This window comes from Pinus tabuliformis, chromosome Q (assembly GCF_031772625.1).
Source record: "Pinus tabuliformis cultivar Carrire ecotype Pingquan chromosome Q, CPIR1, whole genome shotgun sequence".
Classification (NCBI taxonomy): domain Eukaryota; kingdom Viridiplantae; phylum Streptophyta; class Pinopsida; order Pinales; family Pinaceae; genus Pinus; species Pinus tabuliformis.
Genome location: NC_142296.1, coordinates 321,249,146 through 321,274,158, shown reverse-complemented (window position 1 = coordinate 321,274,158; position 25,013 = coordinate 321,249,146). Strand labels below are relative to the sequence as shown.

The window sequence follows — 25,013 nt, the reverse complement described above, 5'->3', positions numbered from 1 at the left end:
TATCCCTCTAAATGAGAGCTCAAGACTCATATAAATAAGAAAATGGGAGCCAATCCCAATGGGAGTGCAAGTGACAAGTGGAAGGGTGAAGATCCCAAAGAAAAAACGAATTTGCAAGTGGTTGCAAGAACTGTCCAAGTGCTGGAGATCACTGTTGTAAACTGCTCCCTAACTGGCTGTGTATATCTCCCTTGAAAATCAGCGTTCATCCAACTGTTGGTGCATATTCTTTATGGCTGCCAAGTGCATATATATAACTAAAGTAAATGGGAGTCAAACTCCCACCCAAATCTTCAACTAAACCCTGTGATTTGACACATCTGCAACCAAATACCAATGCTGCCAATCAAATCTGTGTAGAGCAGCCAGCGTAGAGGTTGATCTGCTGTGCGTGTTTCTCTTGAAGATTAACGTTCCATATTTTTGCTGCCAGGTGCGAGTATGAGTGGAGATAAGCAGGAGTTTAACTCCCATCAATTTGTTGTCGTAAAATGCCACCAAACCAAAGTTTTGATTGCTGTGATAAATCCTCATTTAAATGACCACTGCGTATTGTCTCTTTCTGGTCTGCATTGGCTGCTGTAGGTACCTTTTTAGTTGGCAGCGTGGAGGCTAAGTGGAGTTTAATGCGTAGACGATTTTCACGAAAACTTGAGTTAACCTTACTTAACATTCCATCAAAGTCTATGCTGATTTTCTTTTGCTGCGTGGAGATATCTTTGATTAATGTGGATATTCCTTTGCTGTAGCTGTACGTGGAAGCTTCTTTTATCATGTGCCTTTTATCAAACTAATGCATAGGCTATAGTTATATGGGTCCCTTCAAGTTCCTTTAACTTTTCACCTTAGACTTTAATTAACATTTGATTTAAATTAAATCAAAGTCACTTCATACATTTGCTTGTACGTACTTCTCATGAGCTGATTGTGGGCCCCTTTGACTTGACTTGAAACTTTTGACTTGAGCCTATTGTACCTTATGAGGTGGGTCCCATGTGCTTGCCACATCACCCTTGACTCTCCACATAATTTCCATGTCAAAATTTGACTTATTTTGACTTTGGAAAAATTTATAAATTTTTCCAATTATTCATTTTTTTGAATTTTTTCCTCATTTTTGTTACTGTCACTTGAAAAATCGGCTTTTGAGGGACTTTAAGTCATTTTTTGACCCCCAAAGTGGGTCCTAGGATAATGCTGGGCCTCTGAGGATGAATTTCGAGTAGTCACATGCCTCAGACATTTCCTAAGGCCACTTATTTACATCATTACATAGAAAATAATTAAAAAATCCCGTTTTGTGGGAAATTTTTAATTATTAAAAAATCTTACTTAGACCTAGCCAAATTCCACGAAATTTTTTGTGTGATCTAGTATGGTAATATACATCGACTCTAGACACTAAGATGTGTTAGGTGCTCAACCTTCAAATCGTCACCCCAACTTTAGTGTAAAAAATGAGTGAAAAAATCCAAAAAATTATCTGCCTCTGAAAAAGAAGGGATAATTAACCGGATAAAAAAAACACTCCAAGGTGTACTCATTTGCTGATTGAGTCCCAACATCCTAGGCCTGTTACAGACTCAAAAACTCATCATTACTAGTATCACTTATTACAATTCCCCGTAGGGTGTGGAATCTGGGTACAAGAAAGATGATGAGAAGATAGAAGTAGAGTTAAAAAACTCTGTTGACTGATGATATCTGATGGTACAAATGTCCTCTGAATCATCCTTGGGTATGGAATCTTCATATAATCATCAGGTGCCACTCCAGTGGTCAACAGGACTCTATTAAAAATATTAATTATTTTAATATCTCCCAAACTGTTTAGAATCTACCCAAACCCTTTTTGGGTATTGGAGATCTCATGTGCCTTAGACTTTCCACCAATTTTCGTGGTTAAAGCACATCCGATGCTACCCCAAATCAACACTATCACTGACACAATATCATATCACTGTTTCTCTGACTTTCTGCCAAAGTCACTGTCACATCAAAGTCATATGTCACTGTCTTCATGCATTACAGAGTAAAGTGTCACGACTGTTAAAATCTGAAAGTTCTATGCAAAAACATAAAAAATTCTTTGCAGAAAGTTGAAAGTTCTATGCTGAAATTTGAATTTGCTTTGCTTAAAGATGAATGTACTTTGCAAAAAGCTAAATGTACTTTGCAGAACACTGAATGTACTTAAAGTTCTATGCTGGGATTTGAAAGTGCTTTGTAGAAAACTAAATATTCTATGTCTCTACGTTTACTTAGAATGCAGATTTCTTTTTCAAAACTTTTCAGATTAGCAATGTAGATAGAAGATAAACTTAATGATCATTTGAAGACAAGAAAGCACAAATATGAGACACTGAGATTTAGGTCCAATGACGGGGGAAAAACCCCTCAAGGGGGAAAACCCAAATGATTCTTCTTCTATTGTACAACAGAGTATAGAGAGAGAGAGTGAGAGAGAGAGTGAGAATGAATAAAGTCACAAATGTTTAATCAACTTGCAGTTGAAGTGCTCTTTCTCTTTGCCTGAAGATCTCCTTCTCTTGATTAGATTTTGTCCTTCACACTTGCTCCAATTCTTCCCTTGCTCTCGCTCTCCACTTGCTCTCACACTTCTCTTGCACACACTCAACACTTGCTCTCCTTCTTCACAAAGAACACACTACACTTAACTCTCACTCGCTCTTGCTTAAATATATGAGAAATGAGAGGAATTACAAAATGAATTCATGTCTTGAGCCAACAATAGGGGAATCAAATTCCATGAGGGAGGAGTTAATTGAGGAGAAGTGTAACTCATCCTAAGAATAGACCAAGAGGTACACTTATCTTGAGGAGTTACAATTCGAATTAGGGAAAGAAAGAGTTACACTTAGACATGAGAGAATATTTGGTGAGAGTTACAAATCAAATTGAGTGAAGGAGTTACAAGTGTATTTAATGAGGAAGAGTTACATTTTTGCCATACATCAAATTAGTGAAGGAGAGTTACATTCTCTTAAGTGTGAAGTTACTATTTTATTCCAAGAGAGAGGTTCGATTTTCCAAATAACAGATTCTCGATTTAATTGACTTCTTCCATGAGACTATTGAGAATTTGTTTTTATTAATCCATTAAAGGTGAATGACTTTCGACTATTTTATAAATAATAGTATCATAATAATAATAATAATAATACTAGTAAGAATAAAATAGTAATTCTTGACTTGTATAATCATGAATGATTTGATTTCAATTAATCGATCACTAACCGGTGTCACTCCACGATTTCCACTTCCCATGGCTGACTGGCATTCTCTGACTAGCGTGATTGAACTCAGTGTCTGTCACCTACCTTATCTTCATCACCAAATGCATCATAAGAGTAATGCCTCGTTCATGTCGGCCCAGAGGTGTTCATTGAAACAATTCACTTAAGCCTGTGTCAGCCACTGCAAAAGCTGTTCACTGCATGCTGCTATAAATAGATAGAGATTTTTATCTCTTTCTCAGTCTAGATATTTAGAGTAATGAATTGAAATATATAATCCATAAATGAGACCAGGTATTTTAAAGTGGATTCCATATGTCGAGATCATCCTTGATCATTTAGACATGACTTTCTATTTTTAGAAAGGCACTTCCAAATTGAGGTGTAACTTAGTATTTTTGGAAAGTCATATTAGAATTGTCAGAACTAAAGGTGAATGACTTTAGACTATTTTATAAATAATAGTATAATAATAATAATAGTAGTAAGGATAAAATATTAATTCTTGACTTGTATAATCATGATTGATTTGATTTTAAGGTGGATTCCATATGTCAAGATCATCTTTGATCATTTAGACATGACTTTTTATTTTTAGAAAGTCATATTAGAATTGTCAAAAATGAAATTTTATTATAGGTGGTTCAAACGGAACTAAAAGATATGATTTCTTCTAGGAGAAATTCATCCATGAGCTGCCAAATTTCAATACTCCCTCGCAACTAGGGAGGAATTACTTTCTACATCAAAGATCTCTACTTCCTCTGATCTCTTTCATTCAGCTTAGTTCAACTCTGCTTTGTAACATCTGTAAAAATGAAGTCACAATCTAAAGAAGAATCATCCACTTAACACAAATTTGGAAATGAAAAGATTATTACATGTCACATAGGCAAGGAATACACTCAACCAATTTTCATCTCAAAAAATTAAGTGAGAGAACACATGCTTCACATAGACAAGACTCAAACAAGTCACACAAACAAGAATCAAACACAATTAAGTTTCATTAAACATCAAGTGGTGGAACACTTGCATTCTGGACAAGTCACATAGACAAGTCTCACTGCACCTATTGGCCAGATAGGTGGCTCTTCCCACGTCCCAAACTGTGGGTTGGATGCATATTGAGGCCTACCCTTATGGCACACACTACAAAAGAGGTCCCTCATGCTTAGGAGCTTTCTGACATCATTCCCTAATCATGTGAGCTCTAACAAGGGGGAAAGGTAGCTTAGTGTTCTCGATTAGCTGTGATCGCTTGCTGCTCTCTAAAAACCAAGAACTTTCTTTTTGGTAAAGGCTTGGTAAGAATGTCAGTTATCTGACCATCAATGGAGTTGTGATGGAGCATCACGTCTCCTTTCTACACCATATCCCGAATATAGTGATACTTGATCTCAATATGCTTGGACTGGTCATGAAACACAAGATTTTCTGCAAGACGAATCCCACTCTTATTGCCACAATATATAACTGTTATGTTTGGAACTTTCTCAAATAGTTCCCCAAAAAGTTTTCTCAGCCAAACTGCCTCACAGCTAGCCATGCTAGCAGCAATGTACTCGGCTTCAGCTGTACTCAGTGCAACAAAATTTTGCTTTCTACTCATCCAAGAGATCATGGCAGATCCTAACTAAAGTAGCCCGTAGAAGTGCTCTTTCTATCAACAGAGTTACCATCCCAATCAACATCAGTATATCCATGAAGTCTTACATTTTTAGCAGTGTATTTCAATCTTAAATTGATAGTTCCATGCAAGTATCTGACTACATGTTTTGCAACAATCTAGTGGGCATGAAAGCGATCAATCATATGTTGACTTAAAGTGTTTAGAACAAAGCATACGTCAGGCCTAGTATTTACCAAAAACATCAAACACCAATGAGCTAGGTTCATTTTCCAGATTAGGCTCATTTCCATAGGAGTATGCATGGACTTACATTCTACCATAGCAAATCTTTCAAGAAGCTTAACAAGATATTTTTCTTGAGAAAGATAAATTTCACCAGGCCTTTGCCAGACCTCTATATCTAAAAAGTAATGCATCAAACTGAGGTCTTTCATTTCAAATTCTGAAGCTAACTCCCTCTTACACTAGAGGATAAGAGGTTCTCCTCTTGTCAAGAATAAATCATCAACATATAGTACCAAAATCAAAGGTATACCTTGGATGGTCTTGAAGTAGAGGTTTGGGTCTACACTGCTTCTGGTGAAACCAAGCTTCATCAGGTATCTATCAATGCGAGCATACCAAGCTCTTGGAGTTTACTTCAGCCCATATAAGGCTTCTTCAGTTTGCATACATGAGTTTACCTGTCATGCTCTTCAAAGCCTTGTGGTTGTTCCACAAATGCCTCTTCCTTGAGGAAGCTATGCAAGAAAGCAGTTTTCACGTCCATTTGGTGAAGAGTCCATCCCTAGCTAGCAGCTAAGGCAACAACAGATCAAATAGTAGTATATCGAGCTACATGTGCAAAAATCTCATCATAATCTATTCCCTTGTTCCGAGAGAAACCTCTAGCTACAAATCTAGTCTTATATTATTCAATACTACCATTTGCATCATGTTTAATCTTAAACAACCATTGGAAGTGACAGCGAATTTACCTTGAGGTCTAGGAACCACTTCACATACATCATTTTGGATGATGGACTTGTATTCTTCAGTCATGACATCTTTCTAAACTTGTTCTTTTGCAGCTTCTTCAAAGGTGCATGGTTCTTCCTAAATGATGTTGCTCATGGCAGCAATATACCCTTGAGACCGACTTGGCTTCTTACTTTCTTTGAATGTTCCTCTTGGGGCAGCGTGTTGATCAACATTTTGCAAGGTATCTCGCAACCATAGTGATTTCTTTTTGGTAGGAGGATCACGTGGCGGAGGATCTAGAGGATCCATGGAACCCATGGGATTATCAACAAGCTCATTCTCAGGTTTCGGTTCAGACTCAGATGTAGAATCTTTTTCATTAACAACTTGTCTTTCAACAATGGTAGGAGGAGGAGAGTCTCTTTCTTTTCCAAGAGCTGCATCTTCATCAAATGTTACACCTCTACTAAACTCTATAGTTCTTTAACCAGGTACATATTTTCTATAAGCTTTTGAATTATCACAATAACCAACAAATGTACCTTTCTTACCTGAAGCTTCCAGTTTGTTCATTTTCTCTTTCGGCACATGGAAGTATACAAGACAACCAAAGATTTTCAAATGACTCACCTCAGGCCTTTCACCAGTGAAGACTTCTTCAGGAGTCTTATTGTCTAAGGCCTGATGAGGAGTTTTGTTTTGCACATAAACAACAATATTTGCAACTTCTCCTCAGAGAAACTTTGTTAGCTTTTGATCATGCAACATGGCTCTGATTGCTTCCATAATGATTCTTTTCTTCTTCTCAGCCACACCATTTTGTTGTGGATTGTATGACACAATGGTTTCTTTCTTTATTCTGACGTCTTTGCAAAAATCATTAAAATCATTGGAGGTGAACTCTCCCCCATTATCAGATTTGAAAGCTTTGATCAAATTTTTAGTTTGATTTTCAATCAGAGCCTTGAAATCTTTGAACATGTGGAATGCTTCCGCTTTCTTTTTCAAAAAGAATATCCATGACTTGCGAGAAAAATCAACAAAAATCATAAAATACAAGTAGCCACCAAGAGAAGTAACAAACATAGGGCCACATAAATTAGAATGTATGAGTTGAAGTACCTGACTAGTTTTGTTCTGCTTAAAAGGAATGGTCCATTTACATGCTTTCCAATTGTGCATCCTTGGCAAACTCCTTCATGATCCATTATGATCTCAGGCATTCCAGAAACTATCTTCCTTACATGAGGTAAGACTTTGTAATATAGGTGAGCAAATCTTTTGTGCCATAGCTCACACTGAAGATCCGTATCATGGACTAGTGCATGAATGGGTTTACCATTGACTGTGTAAAACCCTTCACATCCCGATCCAAGAGTGAAGGCTTCTCTCATACTTGAGTTCAAAGGTCATGTTAGAACTTTTCCATTAATAAAAACAACTTTCATTCCTTTATCTTCTAGAGTAGATATGGATACAAGATTTTTGTTCAAACCAGGTACATACAAAACTTCTTGCTGAAAAATAGATTTGTCATCATTTAATTGAAATGAAATTGAGCTATAACCTTTAAGATGGTGAGTAGAATTATCTCCAAGGATAACATTTAAATTAGTCTCCCTCTCAACTAGATTAGAGAGTGCTTCTTTGTAACCAAAAAAATGTTTGGAAGCACCACTCTCAACTACCAACTACCAAATGAATCTACAGAAGAAGAACTGAAAAGAACAAAAACAATAAAATATTTTGATTGAGTTTCCGCTGCATGATTTCTATACCTTGGATTTCTTGTTTTTTGAGGATGGTCTTTTCTTTGATTTTCAGAAGTGTCTTTTCTATAATCAAATTTGTTTTTGAATCTAGGTGCTCTTCTTCTTTCTCTACAGTCACGAGCAAAGTGACTATGCTTTTGATAGTTAAAGCATTTAACTTTTGACATGTTTAGATTCCCTTTAAATGAATCATTTGATTTGAAAGAAGATTTCTTTGAAAAATGATGAGAGCCTTTATTACCTTTCTTTCTCTTGTCATAGGCTGAAAATGCAGTAGGTTCTCCTTCTTCATGACGTGAAATTCTCCCTCTGGAGCGTTGAGAAATCAAGGGCATTAATAGTTAGGTGATTTCTCTTAATTAGTAACTGCTTGTGAGTGCCTTTTAGTTCATTAGATTAGGATCTTCTTGTTGCTTAAGTTATTAGTGTTCTTCTTCATCAAACAACTACCAATGCATGAACATAAGTAGACAAGAGACACAAAATGTAGGCTATGAGCCAGGGCCAAAACCTCTCACTCTTTGAGAGGAAAACCCGCACAAATTCTTTTTATAGAGATTCCAATTGACGAATACCAAGACCAAGACCCTTGACCTATTAGCCTCTCCAAGACCAAGACACAAGTCCTCTTTCACGTTATCGATTACACTTTCTTAGTTTCTTCTACTTTGCATCATATGAGATTACTGTAGTCATGTGATTACATCAAACTTAGGTCACTGTAATGATACAAACCTCTCCTTCAATAGTAGCGCTGAATCCTGAAGTCATACTATAGTTAGTAATCTCTGAAATAATACTGAGACCTTCTTCAAACAATAACATTGAGTCCTAGTCACATACTTTGTGACCTTCTTCCTAAGTGGCATTGAATTCTCCTTTGCTGTGAGATAGAGATTATACCGAATCAATGTGGTATAATACCGAAATGTAGGTCCTTTATGATGCAAAACTGTGACTATTTCAGAGCACTGAACTATAGTCTATATTCTCTTGTCCAAACTGTAGGACAAAGACCATCCATTCAGAGATCGAGCTTCTATTTCTGTAGTTACCGATAAAAAGGATCCTCGCTGTCCCTTTTACACCTCACCGAGTCCCATCCGAACTTGCCACTGTGACTGGCTACCTGAAATTTAGAGTGTGATCCGAACTTATCTTCTGTGGAAATGTGAAGACCCCAACGATGTATATATAGCAGTTTGTCCTATATAATAAGTCGATATGTGCATCTGAATAGGTGTGGCTTCATTTAGGTGAGCCGACATGATCTTTTACTTCATCTTGAGGCTGTCGCAAAGAAGAGGACTTGTGCTTGTTGTTCGAGGCTTTCTAGACAATTCTATAGTCATATACATTTTTCATATCCCCAAGAAGGGTTCTTCATACATGACATTGACTCTTTTGACTTTTAATGACAAATCCTAAAGGCTCTTAATGGGAGCCACCTAAAAATAAAATTTCTTGCTCATGAAAACCATGAAGCAAGCATTACAATAATAATTTTATTTTCTTCTTTTCATTGTTTACAACAATCACAATTACATGTCACTATGAAGACCGAACCTAGTTACACTTTTCAACATGGAGATCATTCTGACCTCCTCTTGAATACACTTTCCCAAGAGCTCATCAAATGTACGAATAACATTGATGTTGTTGATGACGGTGATAAAAGTCTCCCAAATAGGAGAAAGACCTCCAAGCATAGTCAACACCATTTCTTTGTTAGATACAACTTCACCAACTGTTAATGGTTGATTCCTAATTTTGGTCATTTTCAGGATGTATGCTTGAACCGTCTCTCCTCTGTTCGCCTTGATGTCCTTCAACTAATTCTTCAGGGCAATAATCTGGTTCAAGTTACTAATTGCAAACATGCCAATTAGTTTGTCATTCATTTCGTTAGCTTTCTTCAAACCAGAAACATAAATAATGAGATGATCACTAAGAGAATGAAAACACAGTGAAGCGACCAAGTACTTGATTTAGGTTTAGCAAGATTTATATGATTTGATTAGATTTTAAGCAATTGATGCCAGTGCCTTATGGAGTCAACTATCTTGCTAGGAAATTTAGGACCAAGTAATTGATTTGCAACTGCTGCTTGGATGAACGACTATCTTATATGAAGTGCAGATCTTAAAGCTAATATGAGATGCAAGAATCTTGATTAATTTTAGTTAAATGCCTATCTAAGTTTTAACCCTTCAATCCTTTCTATATTGAGCCTGATTTCGTAGTAATTGGCAGAAATAAGATAAGGTGAAGCACACTAAGGTGTGATTAACGATACCTCTCTTGAAAATCTAACATACCCGGTGCCTCTGGCGCTGCAAAGAGCTGTGGCTCTAACGACTGCAAGGTCACCGTTTTAAGTACTATTAAAAGCAGGTTTCTCAAGCAAAGATGGATGGATACCTATCTCTCTATCGACCAAGCTTATGCTTGGAAGTAAATTTTATTTATGCAAAACTAATTTATATGCAAATGCACCAGATGATGAGAAGAAGTTAGACCCGAGGATTAGAAACTCTTGTCTCACAAAAGCCCTTAATCACCAAAATAAATTGCTCGCTTTATTGGATGAAGACTTAAAAATAAACCCCTGAAAATATTACAATTAAACCACAAGCTTATTTTAAATATTTTTTGATACAATTATAGCTCAAAAAGAGCAAAAACTTCTTTGCAATCAATGTCAACAGATGCTAAAAAAATACTTAGTTTATGAAACAAAAGATATGCATTTTATCACAATTCCATGACAGAGTACTTAATTTTCAGAAATTAGTTTTTAGGACTGCAGTAAGAAAAACTTTATGACATGAACAATATGACAATGAAAACAGTAAGCTATCAATGATATCTTTATGCCAAAAATTTACTGAAAAGTTTCCAAACTTGCCCACATGAATTATAAAAAAATTTCAGCCTATTATGATGTGATTTCCAGAATTATATCAGATCTGATATACTTATTACAGCCAGCAATTAAAACATGAAATAAGCCTAATGATGAATGCCCAACTCAAGAAATTAATTCCTTAATGTATTAGACAACTTAGGAATTGATTTTAGGCTAACCCACATGAAATTTTGCCACTGTTATATTTTAGACTTCAAAAACAGAATTATTCAGAGATAACAGTCACCCAAAATGTAGATCTAGGCCAAATTCTTGATACACATCAAACATAAATGACTTATTAATGTATTTAGCAAATTTTTTAGTTAATTTCAAACCACTTATATGTGCTTTTCACCACTATTAAAAAGGATATGATCACAGTAGCAAACAGTGAGGAAAAATATGGTTTAGAGATCAAACCCTTAGGCCCTAGGCCTTGAAGATCACTTTCCCAAGTTGCCAAAAAAATTTCAATCCCTGAAACACAATTTTTTACCAAATTTTCTGCAAAAACCCACCAATGATCAGCTTCAGAAAATTAAATATTCAAATCAGAAATGGAGCAAGGAGAATCTAGGGCCAATGAGAGCTAGCACAGAGCCAATAGAACTAGCATTGGGCTAGGCGAAGGCAGATCTGGGCTTAGGAGTCCCAAAACTTGAAACCCTTGTTCTGAAACAATTATTTTGCTTCAGATCTTCAGATTTATTGTAAACTATTTAATGGCTGGCCTTGCAAAAATATTTGGGACATGATGTTGCCCTTTAGGGCTTAGATCTGTCCCAAAACGCCCAGATTTGCTTGAAATAATCTCAGATCTGAAGATTTACTTTGCTAAATTCTCAGATCTATTCCTGCAAACAATATTTGAGCCCAGATCTTGCCCTCCAGAGTCTAGATCTAGCTCAGATCTGAAGATTTTCTTGGCTGATTTCTCAGATCTATTCCTGCACAACTAAAAAGAGAAAAGCCCAATACCCAATATGTACAAAAATAGAGAAAATCCCAAAAACCCAAGTGTTAAAATTCAAAATTATGTTACAAAATTTCAGATCTACACAAGTAAATAACAGATCTATACAAATAATTTACAGATCTATCAGATATGAGGAGTATGAGTTCAACTCCGCTCCTAGATATGATAATCGAAGACTCTTAATAGCCCATAAAATTTCCACAAAATATTTAAAAGATTTTGAAATTTTAGAGAGGTACTAGCCCAAAAACACCTTGCAGAAAAAAAGATTATCGTTAGATAAATCCCGAGGCTTATATGAAGTAGGCTCTTCAGAAAATATGTGTTGAGAGTTGGCTGGTCCAACCAAAGACTATCCCCAAACGCTCAATGAGAACCTGAGAGATCTTCTGCAAACACTAGATCAACCATCAAATCAAGTAGAGAAATAGAACAACAATAAAATTCTGAAGAAATAGATATACCTGCTACTTCAATCAAAATAAAAAAATGTTACCCTAGATCCAACAAACTGAATAAGATACCTGTATTCAGATTATTCTAAGAGAGCTATTGATTGAAATTTTTCACATAATATGAAGCAGAAATTAAAACAATGTTACCATAAATTCATGAAGAGGAACACTACAACACGTCGAAACCCCAAAGACTTTTGCATTAACTCAAAAAAGTATACAAGAGAGCTTGAGAGCTTAGTACATGATTCAAAGATCGGATCAATTGACTGACAAATGACTTCCTATTTAAAGATAAATCCTCCAACGACTAGTTCGAGTGATCCTCGTCAAAGCAATCTCGATCATTGATGAGGATCAAAATTTCTTTTAATCTCATCCGTCGAAATTTTAAATTCTTGAGGAAATTCGTTTTTTCAATTAAATGCATTTTAATTAATTCAAAAATTAAATTTTTGAATTAATTTCCTCAAAATTTTGACTTTGACTTAACCTTAGGGACCAAAAGCTTAAAATTTAGCACAATAATTAATCTACCTTAGTCCCGGGACCTTTTAAAATTTGAATTTTAAGGACTGACGAATTTTTCCATTGGATAATTTAAGTTTACCTAGGACTTAGAATTAATTAAATTTTTGGCTTAAGATTTTAATTAATTTTTTGGCCAGAGAATTTAATTAATTAACCTATGAGAGAATAAATTATTTTTTCCAACCTTCAAGACACTTTACATCATAATTTTCATATTTTTACATCATAAGGGGGAAAACTCATTTGAAAAATACTCTCACAGACTACCAATTTCTGTGACACAAATATAATCCAGCAGACCAAGTAATTTGTAATAAAATAACCAACCCAAATAGTTAGGATTATTCCCAAATCACTTTTACACAGACTCAATCTATAATGCTAGGACTCGCCTAAGATCCCAGTGACAAAATCCATTTCGGCTTTGGAGTAAGGTTGAAAAAAACCTTTGCCGACCATTCAAGAATGGATCGATGAGACAAAAACCTCACAAAATGTAGATCATCACCAGAAAATTAGGTTTACCTAGGCAATTACATACACGACACGGATCTGTTGAGATTATTTACCTTATACACATGCAGAATGGGTTTACATTATAACATGATGATCAGACTGATGATGAATAGCTGGACAACACGAACACATTGATCAGGCGCTATCCCTTTTGCGAAAAAAGGAGGTGTACTACTATGGGTCGTTACACGTAGTGGTCAACAGGTGGTTCAAACAAAATTGAAATATCTGATTTTTTCTAGGATAAATTCATCCTTGAGCTGCCAAATTTCAATAATGGCTATGAAAGGTGTATGCCACACATTATATTTAAGAGCACATCACTGTTGTCAATTCTCACTTTCATAAGGATCATTGTTATAGGAGTTCTGTGAACATTGTTACAAAGAGTTTTATTGTCATAAGGATATCACCATACCTTCTTAAGGGTTCTGTCAACAAGTATACTATCATACAATCATGGAACACACCAATAAACAATCTGCTAGGCAATACTTGCTACAACTCAATGATATCAAACCCTCATAGTCAATACAAGTGCTCTACCACATTCTCAATATCAATGTTAACACAACACAAGGCTCATCTTCATACTTAGATGCTGACGTAAAGATATTAATCAATAACCATGCATCAAGGCATTGTCAATACACACACAATTACTGTAGTGTTTCTGGTCATCTATAAAGCTTGTTTGTAGGACAACAGTATGATGCTCTTGTCCCTTAATGAAGGGCCACAACTGCTGAAGATGAGAGGCATAAGATGATTTGCATAGGTGTACAAATGTATACTTTTGAACTAGGTGATTAAACCTTCTTTTTTAGATTGCTTAACCTATTACGCAACTCAATTTCCTTAGAATATGTAGTTTCAGTTAAGGAACTATGGTTGTATTCTAATCTATGGTAAATAGATTGACGGTTTATGGATGCCGCGATATATATATATATATATATATATATATATATATATATATTTATATGTTGTAAAGAAGAATATACTGAAAAATCCTTATTGTTTTCTTGGTTTGGGTATCTAAGGTAAAATTTGTGTTAATGTGTGTGTTTGCTAGTGCGTCTTTTTTGTTTTATTAAGAATCTATTTGCAGTAATTAATTATACAGGGTTAAAACCTACATGGAGATATGGTCAAAAATCAACAAAATAAGAGGTGGTTATGCCACTTATAAAACGATGCCCACAATGAGGGAGAAAGGAGTCAAAAGGTCCTCAACAACTCCCTCAAACCACGCTAACAAAATTAACAACCAAAGTAATTGCCTCAACCACAAAGTTGTCCTCCTCAAAATGTGAAATAGGCCACATGTGTGGCATGTGTGAGCTCTCCAAGGTAGGCGACTCCATAAAGAATGCTCATAAAGTGTTCTAGTACATCCTCCAAGGTTTAATGGCCTCTATAAAGTGTGCAAGCGACCCATCTCAAGGATCCAAGGTTCTGTCATAGAGCCCAAGGCATGTGTTATGGATCCCAAAGCAAACATGAATCTTAATGTAGGTACATAAGTACTAATGCATGTACACAAATTTAAGACATGTACACAAAATTTGAGGCATGCACAACTCCCAATGCAATTGTCACAGATCCCAATGTAGGAGCATTTTACTTGAACAAGCATCTATTGCATCTAGATATGTATCATTAGGTGAATGATCATAAATGTTATATTTCAAATAGCTCAATGACTCATTTAACTTGTATCCCCTTCCTAAATTGACTAAGGCAAGGACAACATCAACCTTTATTACATGTTAAACTGCGAAGACAAGATGCACTTCATAGAACACTAAGTTAGGTGTGGGTGATGAAAAGTGGTTATAACAATAAGGGAGGAAACGTCATGAATTGACTTACATAGCCAACATAAGTTTAAATATGAGGGCGTGCTTTTGCTTTGAGCTATCATTCCTCAACACTGTTTCTAAGTACATTTTTGTTTTTCCTTTTTCTTTATACATTCATTGTTAAGCATGGGACTTGTTCATGACTTACATAGCCAACATAAGTTTAAATATGAGGGCATGCTTTTGCTTTGAGCTACCATTCCTCGGCACTGTTTCTTAGTACATTTTTGCTTTTCCTTTTTCTTTATACATGCATTGTTAAGCACAGGACTTGGGGCATTGGCCTCATAACGATGCAACATTTCTCAAGCTTTTCTAATTGGCTTTTGAGTTTCTTTGGCTGCATCAACCTCGAGCTTGTAGCTCTTCAGAAGAGGCTTTTCTCATGGGACTATGAAACATGAATCTTGATGTATGATATATGGAAAATCAATCATGAGCAGGAAAATGAAAGGGCATGAAAATGGCTATAGGGATGGGCTATTGGCATGGAATACCGACTAAATTTGCTAGTCATACGCTTATGAGGCAATGCACTTATCTATTGGAGAATGTGAACCTGCCTACCAGTCGAAGATGCAAGTGTAGAGTGTTATGAGCCAATATCAAATTACACCAACAATCATCATGTTTATGACAAATATAAAGAGAACTATAATCAAATGTGAGCAAAACAGTAGGAGAAAACAATGCATGGTACAATCTCCATAAAAAATATGATCATCATGAGAGTCAAATGAGCAAATGTAAGGAACATCTGTGGAAAATGTCAATGGATAACCTAGATCTCATCTGTTGAACTGTTGATTGTGATAAAAATCCTAGGCCAAAAGAAATCGTCTAGTTATCCCTACATGTGAGGGGATAACAAAAACCACCTGTTGTTTGTTAGTTAGAACATAGGATTAATAGTTGTATCTTGTACAAGCATATAGCAAAGCATATACAATTTCTAAGAGTTGGAGAGCCGAGCATGCATACAAAAGACTGCCTAGATTCTTGTCAGGCAATGGGCTTTAAATAATGAAGTTGATTGACTCAAACTTTGCGTGTTGATGATATGACATGTCTGTAAGTGTTATGTGTTGTTATTGCTTTTACAACTCTGTGGAATGAAACCAACGCAGTCAACATTGTCATGGAATATATTTCAATTACCAAATTTACTCTTGGTGGGAATGTTGAGGGCATGATTTTAAGTTGTAAATAACTTTTTCCAATCCACTTTTCTTGCTAAATAAAGATATTATTCAATGAGTTATTCAACAACTCATGTATTGTTTTCTGGCGAAACCCTTAGTTCAATGTAGTAAACGTTGTTGTTTAGTATATTCTAATTATTGTATTCACTATTAGTGGAAAATGTTGAAGTGCATGATTTTAGTTGAAATTAACACTTTTCTATTCTCCTTTCTTGCTAAATTAGGATATTGTTCAATGAGCTCTCAAATAACTCATGCTAAACCCTTAGTTCCCAACTCTACGATCTTTCAGTGATGGGTGTGTTGAAGAATCTAGGGCAAATTAGGTTAATAAGATTATTCTCGCCATAATAACTATTTGTGAGGTATTTTTAACTTTTCTCATTAGCACAATCTTCGCTTATTATTATTAGAGTGTGTCTTCTTAGTTCATCAAATAGTGACTAAAACAAAGAGACAAGAACACAAGATGTTGGCTTTCTGCCAGGGCCAAAACCTCTCACTCTTTGAGAGGAAAACCCACACAAAATTCTTCTTATAGAGATTCCAATTGACGAATACCAAGACCATGACCCTTGACCTATTAGGCCACTCCAAGACCAAGACACCAATCCTCTTCTTTGTCACTATTGAGATCATCATCATCACTGCTACTTCACCGAGGTCATCATTACTGCACCTTCACTGAGATATTCATCATAACAACGAGATCATTACTGCTGCACCATTGCCACATCTTCACTGAGATCTTCACCTTGTAACTATGTCTCCATCAGGATCATGACTATATCTATACCGAGATCATAATTGAAACTATGCTGAGATCATGACTGCATCTAGAAGTATGCCGAGACATAGTGTGTCACTGTGAGATCTTCTCATCACAAATATACCGAGACCATGACTGTGTTTTGTTGAAATTTCTAAGTCTGACACGTTAGAAATCCCTATTGCATTATTTGGTTTAATTTCTCCTATTTGTTCATTCCATTAACAAGTTATTTATAAATATAAATAATGAAATAAACACAAATGCAACCTTAACTCATATACAGATCAACAACTGAAATAACTGAGGCAAACACACAAGGGACACCATTATTTTTGGACAATTGTCCCTGGAAAAACCCAATGCGAGAAAATCAGTGCAACAGATATGAGGGTTTTATTATTATGCAGTTTTTGAATACAACTAGGGTGCCAAAAATGGCTCACCCAACAAAGAATGCCCTTGGTAGGAGTACCTCTCCTCAGAGACAGACATTTCCGCTGATCAAACATCGGATGAACGATCTGACAGCAACAATGGCAACTCCTTAGCTAGACAACGAAAGCTGCTCCAAGCTTCTCTGTTCTGCATCACTCTGTAGGGACTGCGTCACCCTTCCTAGCTCACCAACACTCAGTCTATCCCACAAAAATTCTTCCGGCACTGCCTCTTGGCCCTGCGTTAGCTCTGCTAGCCTCTACGCAACCACTGAAGCCTCTGCGTCAGCTCTCAGACCCTCTGCGTCACCCACGCTGGCCTCTTCAACCTCTACGTAGCTCGCAGCTGCCTCTGCGTAGCTCCTAGTTGTCTCTGCGTCAGCCTCTCCAGGCTCTGTGCTATCTCTCTGGCATTATCTCTGCCTCTCTGCTATGTATTCTCGGCTTTGTGCAGAACTGCTTCTCGCTGCAATAGATCACTTGCTCAATTCTCTCAGCAAAACCCCGCTCTAGAAAATCGAACTGACTGATCAATTTGGTGTATCTCTAATTGAACCTGAAGCCTCCTCTTATACTTTTCCTGTTGAGTCTTCAACGGCCAAGATAAAGTCCCTAATCGACGGCTAAGATTAGATTTGGCTTGATCCATGTCATTTAGAACATTCTCACCTAGTTTTATATTAATACCCTTTAATATTTTTATTTTCCTAAGTTTAGACTTAGGTACCCCATTAAAAATATTAATTATTTTAATATCTCTCCAACTGGGTGGAATTTCCCCAAACCATTTCTGGGTCTTAGAGATCTTATGTGCTTTAGCCTCTCCACTAATTTTCATGGCTAGAGCACATTTGATGCTACCACAAATCAACATGTTTTCTCCCTGTATTGAGATCTTCGTCATCATAGCGGAGACTATCTAGAATGTCGAGACATAGTGTATTCTCTCCCTGCACTGAGATCCTCACCCTCATAGTACCCATCCAAAGAACAAAGATCTTCTGAGATTTGCGAGGTCTTTAGACTATACTCATTGTAATCATCCGAAAATTATAGAGATGTTGGTCTGTACCCATCTGAAGTACTGTACCCTTGTACTCATCCGAAATTTTGTACTTCCTGTGCCCATGCGAAAATCATAGATAATCCGAGTTTTGTTCTATACTTTTGCGCAGACCCTAGCTGGGTATTTATAGTGGTTTCGTCTCCATAATAAGCCGACTTGTATTCATGAAGAGATGTGTCATTTCAAGTGAGCCGACATGAGTGTATTTAATTCGATTTGTTGGCCGACTTCTTCAAGAGGGATTGTGCTTGTCTTTGGAGGGCTTCTAGACTTTCCTATAGACTTGTATATCTTAAACATAGGCTCAAGAAGAGCTTCTTCATACATGACATTGACCCTTTGACTTATTAATAAATCCTAAGGTTCTCAATGAGAGTCACTACCAAATAAACCTCTTGCTCATGAAACCCATGAAACAAGGCATACAAAAATAATTTTATTTATTTTATTTCATCATTTACAAAGATCATGTCATTAAGAAGGTCGAACCTAGTTACACTTCTTTCAACAGGGTGATGTTATTCCTTCCCCATCAACAAATCATGTTTGCAATTATTGTTCAAATTATTTTACATACCATATTCATATGAAATTTCAAAAACATTTTGGGGACAACTAAATTGTGGTTGATGCATAAAGATCCATCTTGTTTTACATTGATATATCGTTTATTGAATTGAGACTTCTGTGATCCATATCAAATTTTTGAAGATTCTTCGGCGAAAATCACATAGAGAAACTTTTGTCGACGCGTTTCGAACCAACCATTGTGGTTCATCGTCAGGACAAGTTGAATGAGCAGATCTCGCTTTGCACATTAAAAAGATAGGGCAGAATATCCAATGACCCAATTTTCTAGATAAGGTAACGGCTAAAAAGACAACAGCTAGATTTGACCGGAGAACGACAAGTTTGACTATGATAAGGGGTATAGATTATATTTATTTAAATAAGTTAATTCGGTTATTAATATTCATATTAAAATGTAAGTGGACCATTTTATAAATATATAATATAATAAGTAAATTAATATATTAATATACATATATATTAAAATAAATTAATTTAAAATTGTTAGAATAAGTAAATCATAAAATAAATTAATATAAAATTGTTAGATATAAATAATAGTTAGTTATAAAAGCTAAAAATAGAGTAATAGTTAATTATATTTGTTAATTATTTATATCTAACAATTATTTTAGCTTTTATATTGTTAGATATAAATAATTAATAAATATAATTAACTATTACTCTATTTTTAGCTTTTATAACTAACTATTATTTATATCTAACAATTTTAAATTAATTTATTTTATGATTTACTTATTCTAACAATTTTAAATTAATTTATTTTAATATATATTTATATTAATATATTAATTTACTTATTCTATTATATATTTATAAAATGGTCCACTTACATTTTAATATGAATATTAATAACCGAATTAACTTATTTAAATAAATATAATTTATACCCCTTATCATAGTCAAACTTGTCGTTCTACGGTCAAATCTAGCTGTTGTCTTTTTAGCGGTTACCTTATCTAGAAAATTGGGTCATTGGATATTCTGCCCTATCTTTTTAATGTGCAAAGCGAGATCTGCTCATTCAACTTGTCCTGACGATGAACCACATTGGTTGGTTCGAAACGCGTCGACAAAAGTTTCTCTATGTGATTTTCGCCGAAGAATCTTCAAAAATTGATATATCGTTTCAATTTTTTCTAACTGGGATCATCAGCTAAATTGTTGATCAAGATTTAAACAGGAACGCAACAAATTACAAAGATAACCATAAATACAAAGATGCAACAGAAATAATACTTCATTTCATTAATGTCAAATAATGAAATATGCATTCAAATAGAAATGGAAATAAACTAGCTCGGGCGATAGTAGCTTATCTCTAAGAAGAGATGTGGCGGTTACATGTCTCTGAACTACGTTACAATGAGGCTCAAGGGCCTTTTTATTATTGAACAATAAGAGCAAACCCTAAACAACCAAAACCCTAACCCGAAGAGATGTAACACCAAGAGTTTATGGGCCTGTTGGGGTTAGTTGGACAACCAACTTCCCGGGGTCGTGACTTGGTCATATTATCTCCGTTTGACGCGCATGATACCCTGTTGGAAAGATCTCTCCGAGGACTACGACAGAAAAGACAATTTTATAAAAAAATCGTTGGCGTTAGATTGCCAGAAAAACGTGGTTTAGGGCCTCAAAACGGCTCCGAAAGTTTAGGACCCGAAAAACTACTAAAAATAGTAAACTGTGCTACAACTAAGGAAACTAAAAAACTGAAAGAAACAATGGTGGGGGTCCAAGTGAATTGGTGGGTGGCCACCAATATCCACCTGGATCATTCCTCCCCCCTTAGGAAGCAATGACCCCCATTGTGTTGAGTTCCTCCATGAGGTGAGAAAACTTCTGCTGAACCTAGTCCCTAGTGAGATGTTCGTGATCTTTGATGTGTCCAGTAATGGTGGGAAGCATGGTCGAAGGTGGTCCACATTGAACACTCGGTGCAAGCCAAGGAATGGAGGAATGCTGTGCTCCAAAACATTGTTTCCCACGGCCTTGGCAATGGTGTAAGGACCACATTGGAGTGGTCTGAGTTTTCGATGGGCTCCTGTAAAGTGTTCTTTCTGCAAATGTAACTAGACTTTGTCGCCCACCTGAAACTTGTGTGGCACCCGATGTTGATCAAGTCGCTGCTTGTACTTGGCATTTTCCACAATGGAGCAGCAATATATCGGCCCGTTGGGTAGAGGTGCTCCGGGAGTCAGATGGAATGAATGCTTGACCTGACAGTGCAACAATACCCCTGTGGGTGAGGAGAAGATGTCCTTGTATTCTTTCATGACCATATCCACCTGCTTCTGTTGCGTGGAGTAACCCTTCCTGGGGCCCATGGATGTGGCTACGATCTTCTCCATACTTTGAGAGCGGACCAAAAAGAAAATAAATTTCCTAGTCTGGGAGATGATCTTACTGCCTTTCTTAGTAGAGATCAAAGAAGTGGCGGTAGGTGGGGCTACCTCCGGTATCCTGTATAATGTATTACCCAAAGAAATAATAATAGCATGAGGCCTTGACTCATACACAGCATGTCGCTTCCACAAGTATGGTTGGCCTAATAATACATCACAAACATCAAGAGGTGCAACATCACACAATACCTCATCTATGAAGGACTTGATGCTGTAGGGAAGGCGACACTGCTGGCGGACTCGGAGATCTCGTCCTTGGTGAAGCCACCCGATTCTGTACGGTTGCAGGTGTGGTATGGTTAGTAGTCCCAGCCGCTTCATGACCTCTGCTGAAATGAGGTTCTTTTGGCTGCCACTGTCGACAATGAATTGCAGCGACGAACCCTTCACCCACATTTGTGAGTGGAAAAGACGCTCCCCCTCCTCTGGAACGTCGGACTCATTCTTTTGGATTTTGGCAGTGGCAACAGTGGCGCTAGACTTTGCATCAATAATCTGCTTCCCTTTGTCATTCCTCTTGTCGAGTTCTGACTCAGGGTTGGAACATGCATCTGATTCTGAAGCCTTCAACTCGGCCACCAATGACTGTTTGGTCCAACACTCACTTGTGTTGTGAATGGGGCTCTTATGGAGCTCACACCACTTTCCTGTGTCCTTCTTTGACTTCGTGGTGGTGTTCTTTTCTTGCAGCTTCGATGGGTTGTCTTCAGTCACCCTGCCTTGGCTTTGTCCTTTGTTTTTCGGATTCACAGATCCAAAGTCTCGCTTCTTTTGTTTAAACTTCTGCTCGATCTTGACAGCGTATCGGTATGCCTTACAAGTGAGGAGATGTCCGGGAACTCCATCTCGTCTTGGATATACCTGTGTAGGCAGCCGTGATATTTGAGTACCAAATGCTGTTCTCAATCCTTGATACCCAACTTTGTGCGAAGGGTATGAAAAATATTGGTAAACTCCGACACGTCTTGGTCCCTTCCCTGCTGCAGCGTGGTCCACTTTATGTATTTATCCTCATAGCTTCCAACAGGGTAGTACTGCTCCTTGATGGCATCCCGGAATGAATTCCAAGTGGGAGCGACTGAAAACAGTGAGTTCGTACTTTCATCCTTCTGCTCGCAGTAGGTTTCCCACCAGTCCTTGACGTGGGGGGCTTCTTTGAGAAGAGCGAAAGTAATCTTTTCCCGGCTGGAAAAATCATGAACAGAAAAATACCCTTCTAGCAGATTTAACCATTTATATACGATATCTACATCTATTTGACCCTCGAATATGGGGATTTCAAAGTTAACTTGTACCTTAAAGGGTGTTGCATTTCCAGAGTAGCTATTAGATGCGTCGCCCCTGGGTAGCTGCTAAAGGATCTGGACAAACTTGTCCATCATCACATTCCTTTGTCTCTCGAGGGCTTCTTTGAGCAAGATTTTGATAGGATGTCCTGCCCTCTCATCTTTCTTTTCATCCACCATGTGAGGCCGTCGAGATTTGCGAGGCTGGTCTTGCAAAGATTCGACCAGTTCAAGCCCTAACTCCTATCCCGATCTCGTTGGGGACATGCAAAGAAAAACAGAGAAATAGCAGACCACTTTGATACCACTGATTTGGATTTAAACAGGAACGCAACAAATAATGAAATATACTTCCAAACAGAAATGGAAATAAACTAGCTCGGACAATGCTTATCTCTGAGAAGAGATGTGGCGGCTACATGTCTCTGAACTGCGTTACAATGAGGCTCAAGGGCCTTTTTATTATTGAACAATAAAAGCAAGCCCTAAACAACCAAAACCCTAACCCGCGGAGATGTAACACCAAGAGTTTATGGACCCCGTTGGGGTTAGTTGGACAACCAACTTCCCGGGGTCGTGACTTGGTCATATTATCTCCGCTTGACACACATGATACCCCGTTGGAAAGATCTCTCCCAGGACTACGACGGAAAAGACAATTTTATCCAAAAAAAATGTTGGCTGGTAGATTGCCAAAAAAATGTTGTTTAGGGCCTCAAAATGGCTCCGGAAGTTTAGGACCTGAAAAATTGCTAAAATTAATAAACTGTGCTACAATTAAGGAAATTGAAAAACTGAAAGAAACAATGGTGGGAGTCCAAGTGGAATTGGCGGGTGGCCACCAATATCCCCCTGGATCAATTGTGGTCAATGCATGCAGATCTATGTTGTTTGACATTGATATATCATTTCGATTTTTTCTAATTGAGATAATGATAATTCATGATTAGAAGTTAGAAATTAGGAAGAGAAATTTGAGATCCTTTTTGTGGCTTCAGTTACAATTGTTATTTTTCAACGTATTGTAAGATAAGTTCAATGTTCAACATTTTGTTTCGTGGTTGGATGATTGTATTATTGATTAACTAGAATTTGTTGGATCTTATTTTCTTTTGTTCACTATGCAAAGCAGATTTTTTTTTCATATTAATGCTTCTGTATCTGTATCCATAAAACTTAATCTGTTTTTTTGGTTGTTTACAATTTTTTGGCAGGTTGACTACTTGAACCTGAAAACCAATCGGAGAATTGTGTTCAAACGTTTGGGTGGAGATGTGGATGTCAATTGCCAATGGATGCAACAAGAAGTGAATCCTTAAATTTAGCCCTATAATCTATGAACTATTTACAGAAAAAAGACGACTCATTTTTTATTTCAATGCTACTCTAGGTAAGCTATGGAGGCAGTAGGATAAAATGAGATGGCAAAAAGACCAAATTTTTCTAGTCAACAATCTTCATAAGCATTCAGATCATTATATCAAATCTACTCTACTGCATCATGTGAACATTGTGTTCAGCAATCTAAATTATGTAGCAATGTTAATGCTACCAATAAGACCAGAAGCATAAATTTGGCTATTATATTTCACTTTTATTGTTTGGTTTCAAATCACAAATGTAACCATTGCAAATTCTTACTTTGATTCACCTATGTAAATTTTACCAAAGCCAGTTCTCCGGTCCACACCCTTTTCATACTCTCTGGCTTTTTGAATGGTATCAGATTATTGGTTGTTAACATAATTGGTCCCTGGTAACTTTGATAACTAATGTAAAATATCCTATTCATAGATATTTTAGAGAAAATATATGCAAAATACCAATTATACTTTAATGTTATGGTTGATTCCAATTTTATAAATGTTTCGTAGGTCTCACATGGATGTATTTCCTCTAAATTGATCCACAAGCGTGTTGACATTTTAATTTGACTAAAATAAGTGATTTTGAATGGTGTCGGATTATTGGTTGTCAACATAATTGGCCCTAGGTAACTTTGATAACAAATGTAAAATATCCTATTCATAGATATTTCTAAATTGATCCACAAACGTGTTGACATTTTAATTGGAGTAAAATAAGTGATTTTGAATGGTGTCAGATTATTGGTTGTCAAGACAATTGGTCCCAGGTAACTTTGATAACAGATGTAAAATATCCTATTCATAGATATTTTAGAGAAAATATATGCAAAATACCAATTATACTTTAATGTTATGATTGATTCCAATTTTATAATTGTTTTGTAGGTCTCACATGGATGTATTTCCTCTAAATTGATCCACAAGCGTGTTGACATTTTAATTTGAGTAAAATAAATGATTTTAACAGGAGTCTCAATATATTTCAGTGTCTCAAAATACTTATGGGCTATA

The 25,013-nt window shown here is 36.5% G+C and overlaps 1 protein-coding gene across 3 annotated transcripts in view; it reads left to right on the top strand.

Annotated features, from left to right (window-relative positions):
- The window catches only part of LOC149219475 (Pyridoxamine 5'-phosphate oxidase family protein), a 361,917-nt gene extending 337,445 nt beyond the window's left edge, over positions 1-24,472 (top strand). For all 3 annotated transcript variants that reach the window (XR_016249241.1, XM_089384374.1, XM_089384373.1), the window contains one exon: positions 23,850-24,472. Coding sequence is in view for 2 of the 3 variants with exons in the window: in XM_089384373.1 (XP_089240499.1) it covers positions 23,850-23,954 (105 nt within the window). In the remaining variant the exon portion in view is untranslated. The remainder of the gene's footprint in view (positions 1-23,849) is intronic.
- Positions 24,473-25,013: the final 541 nt, after the last annotated feature.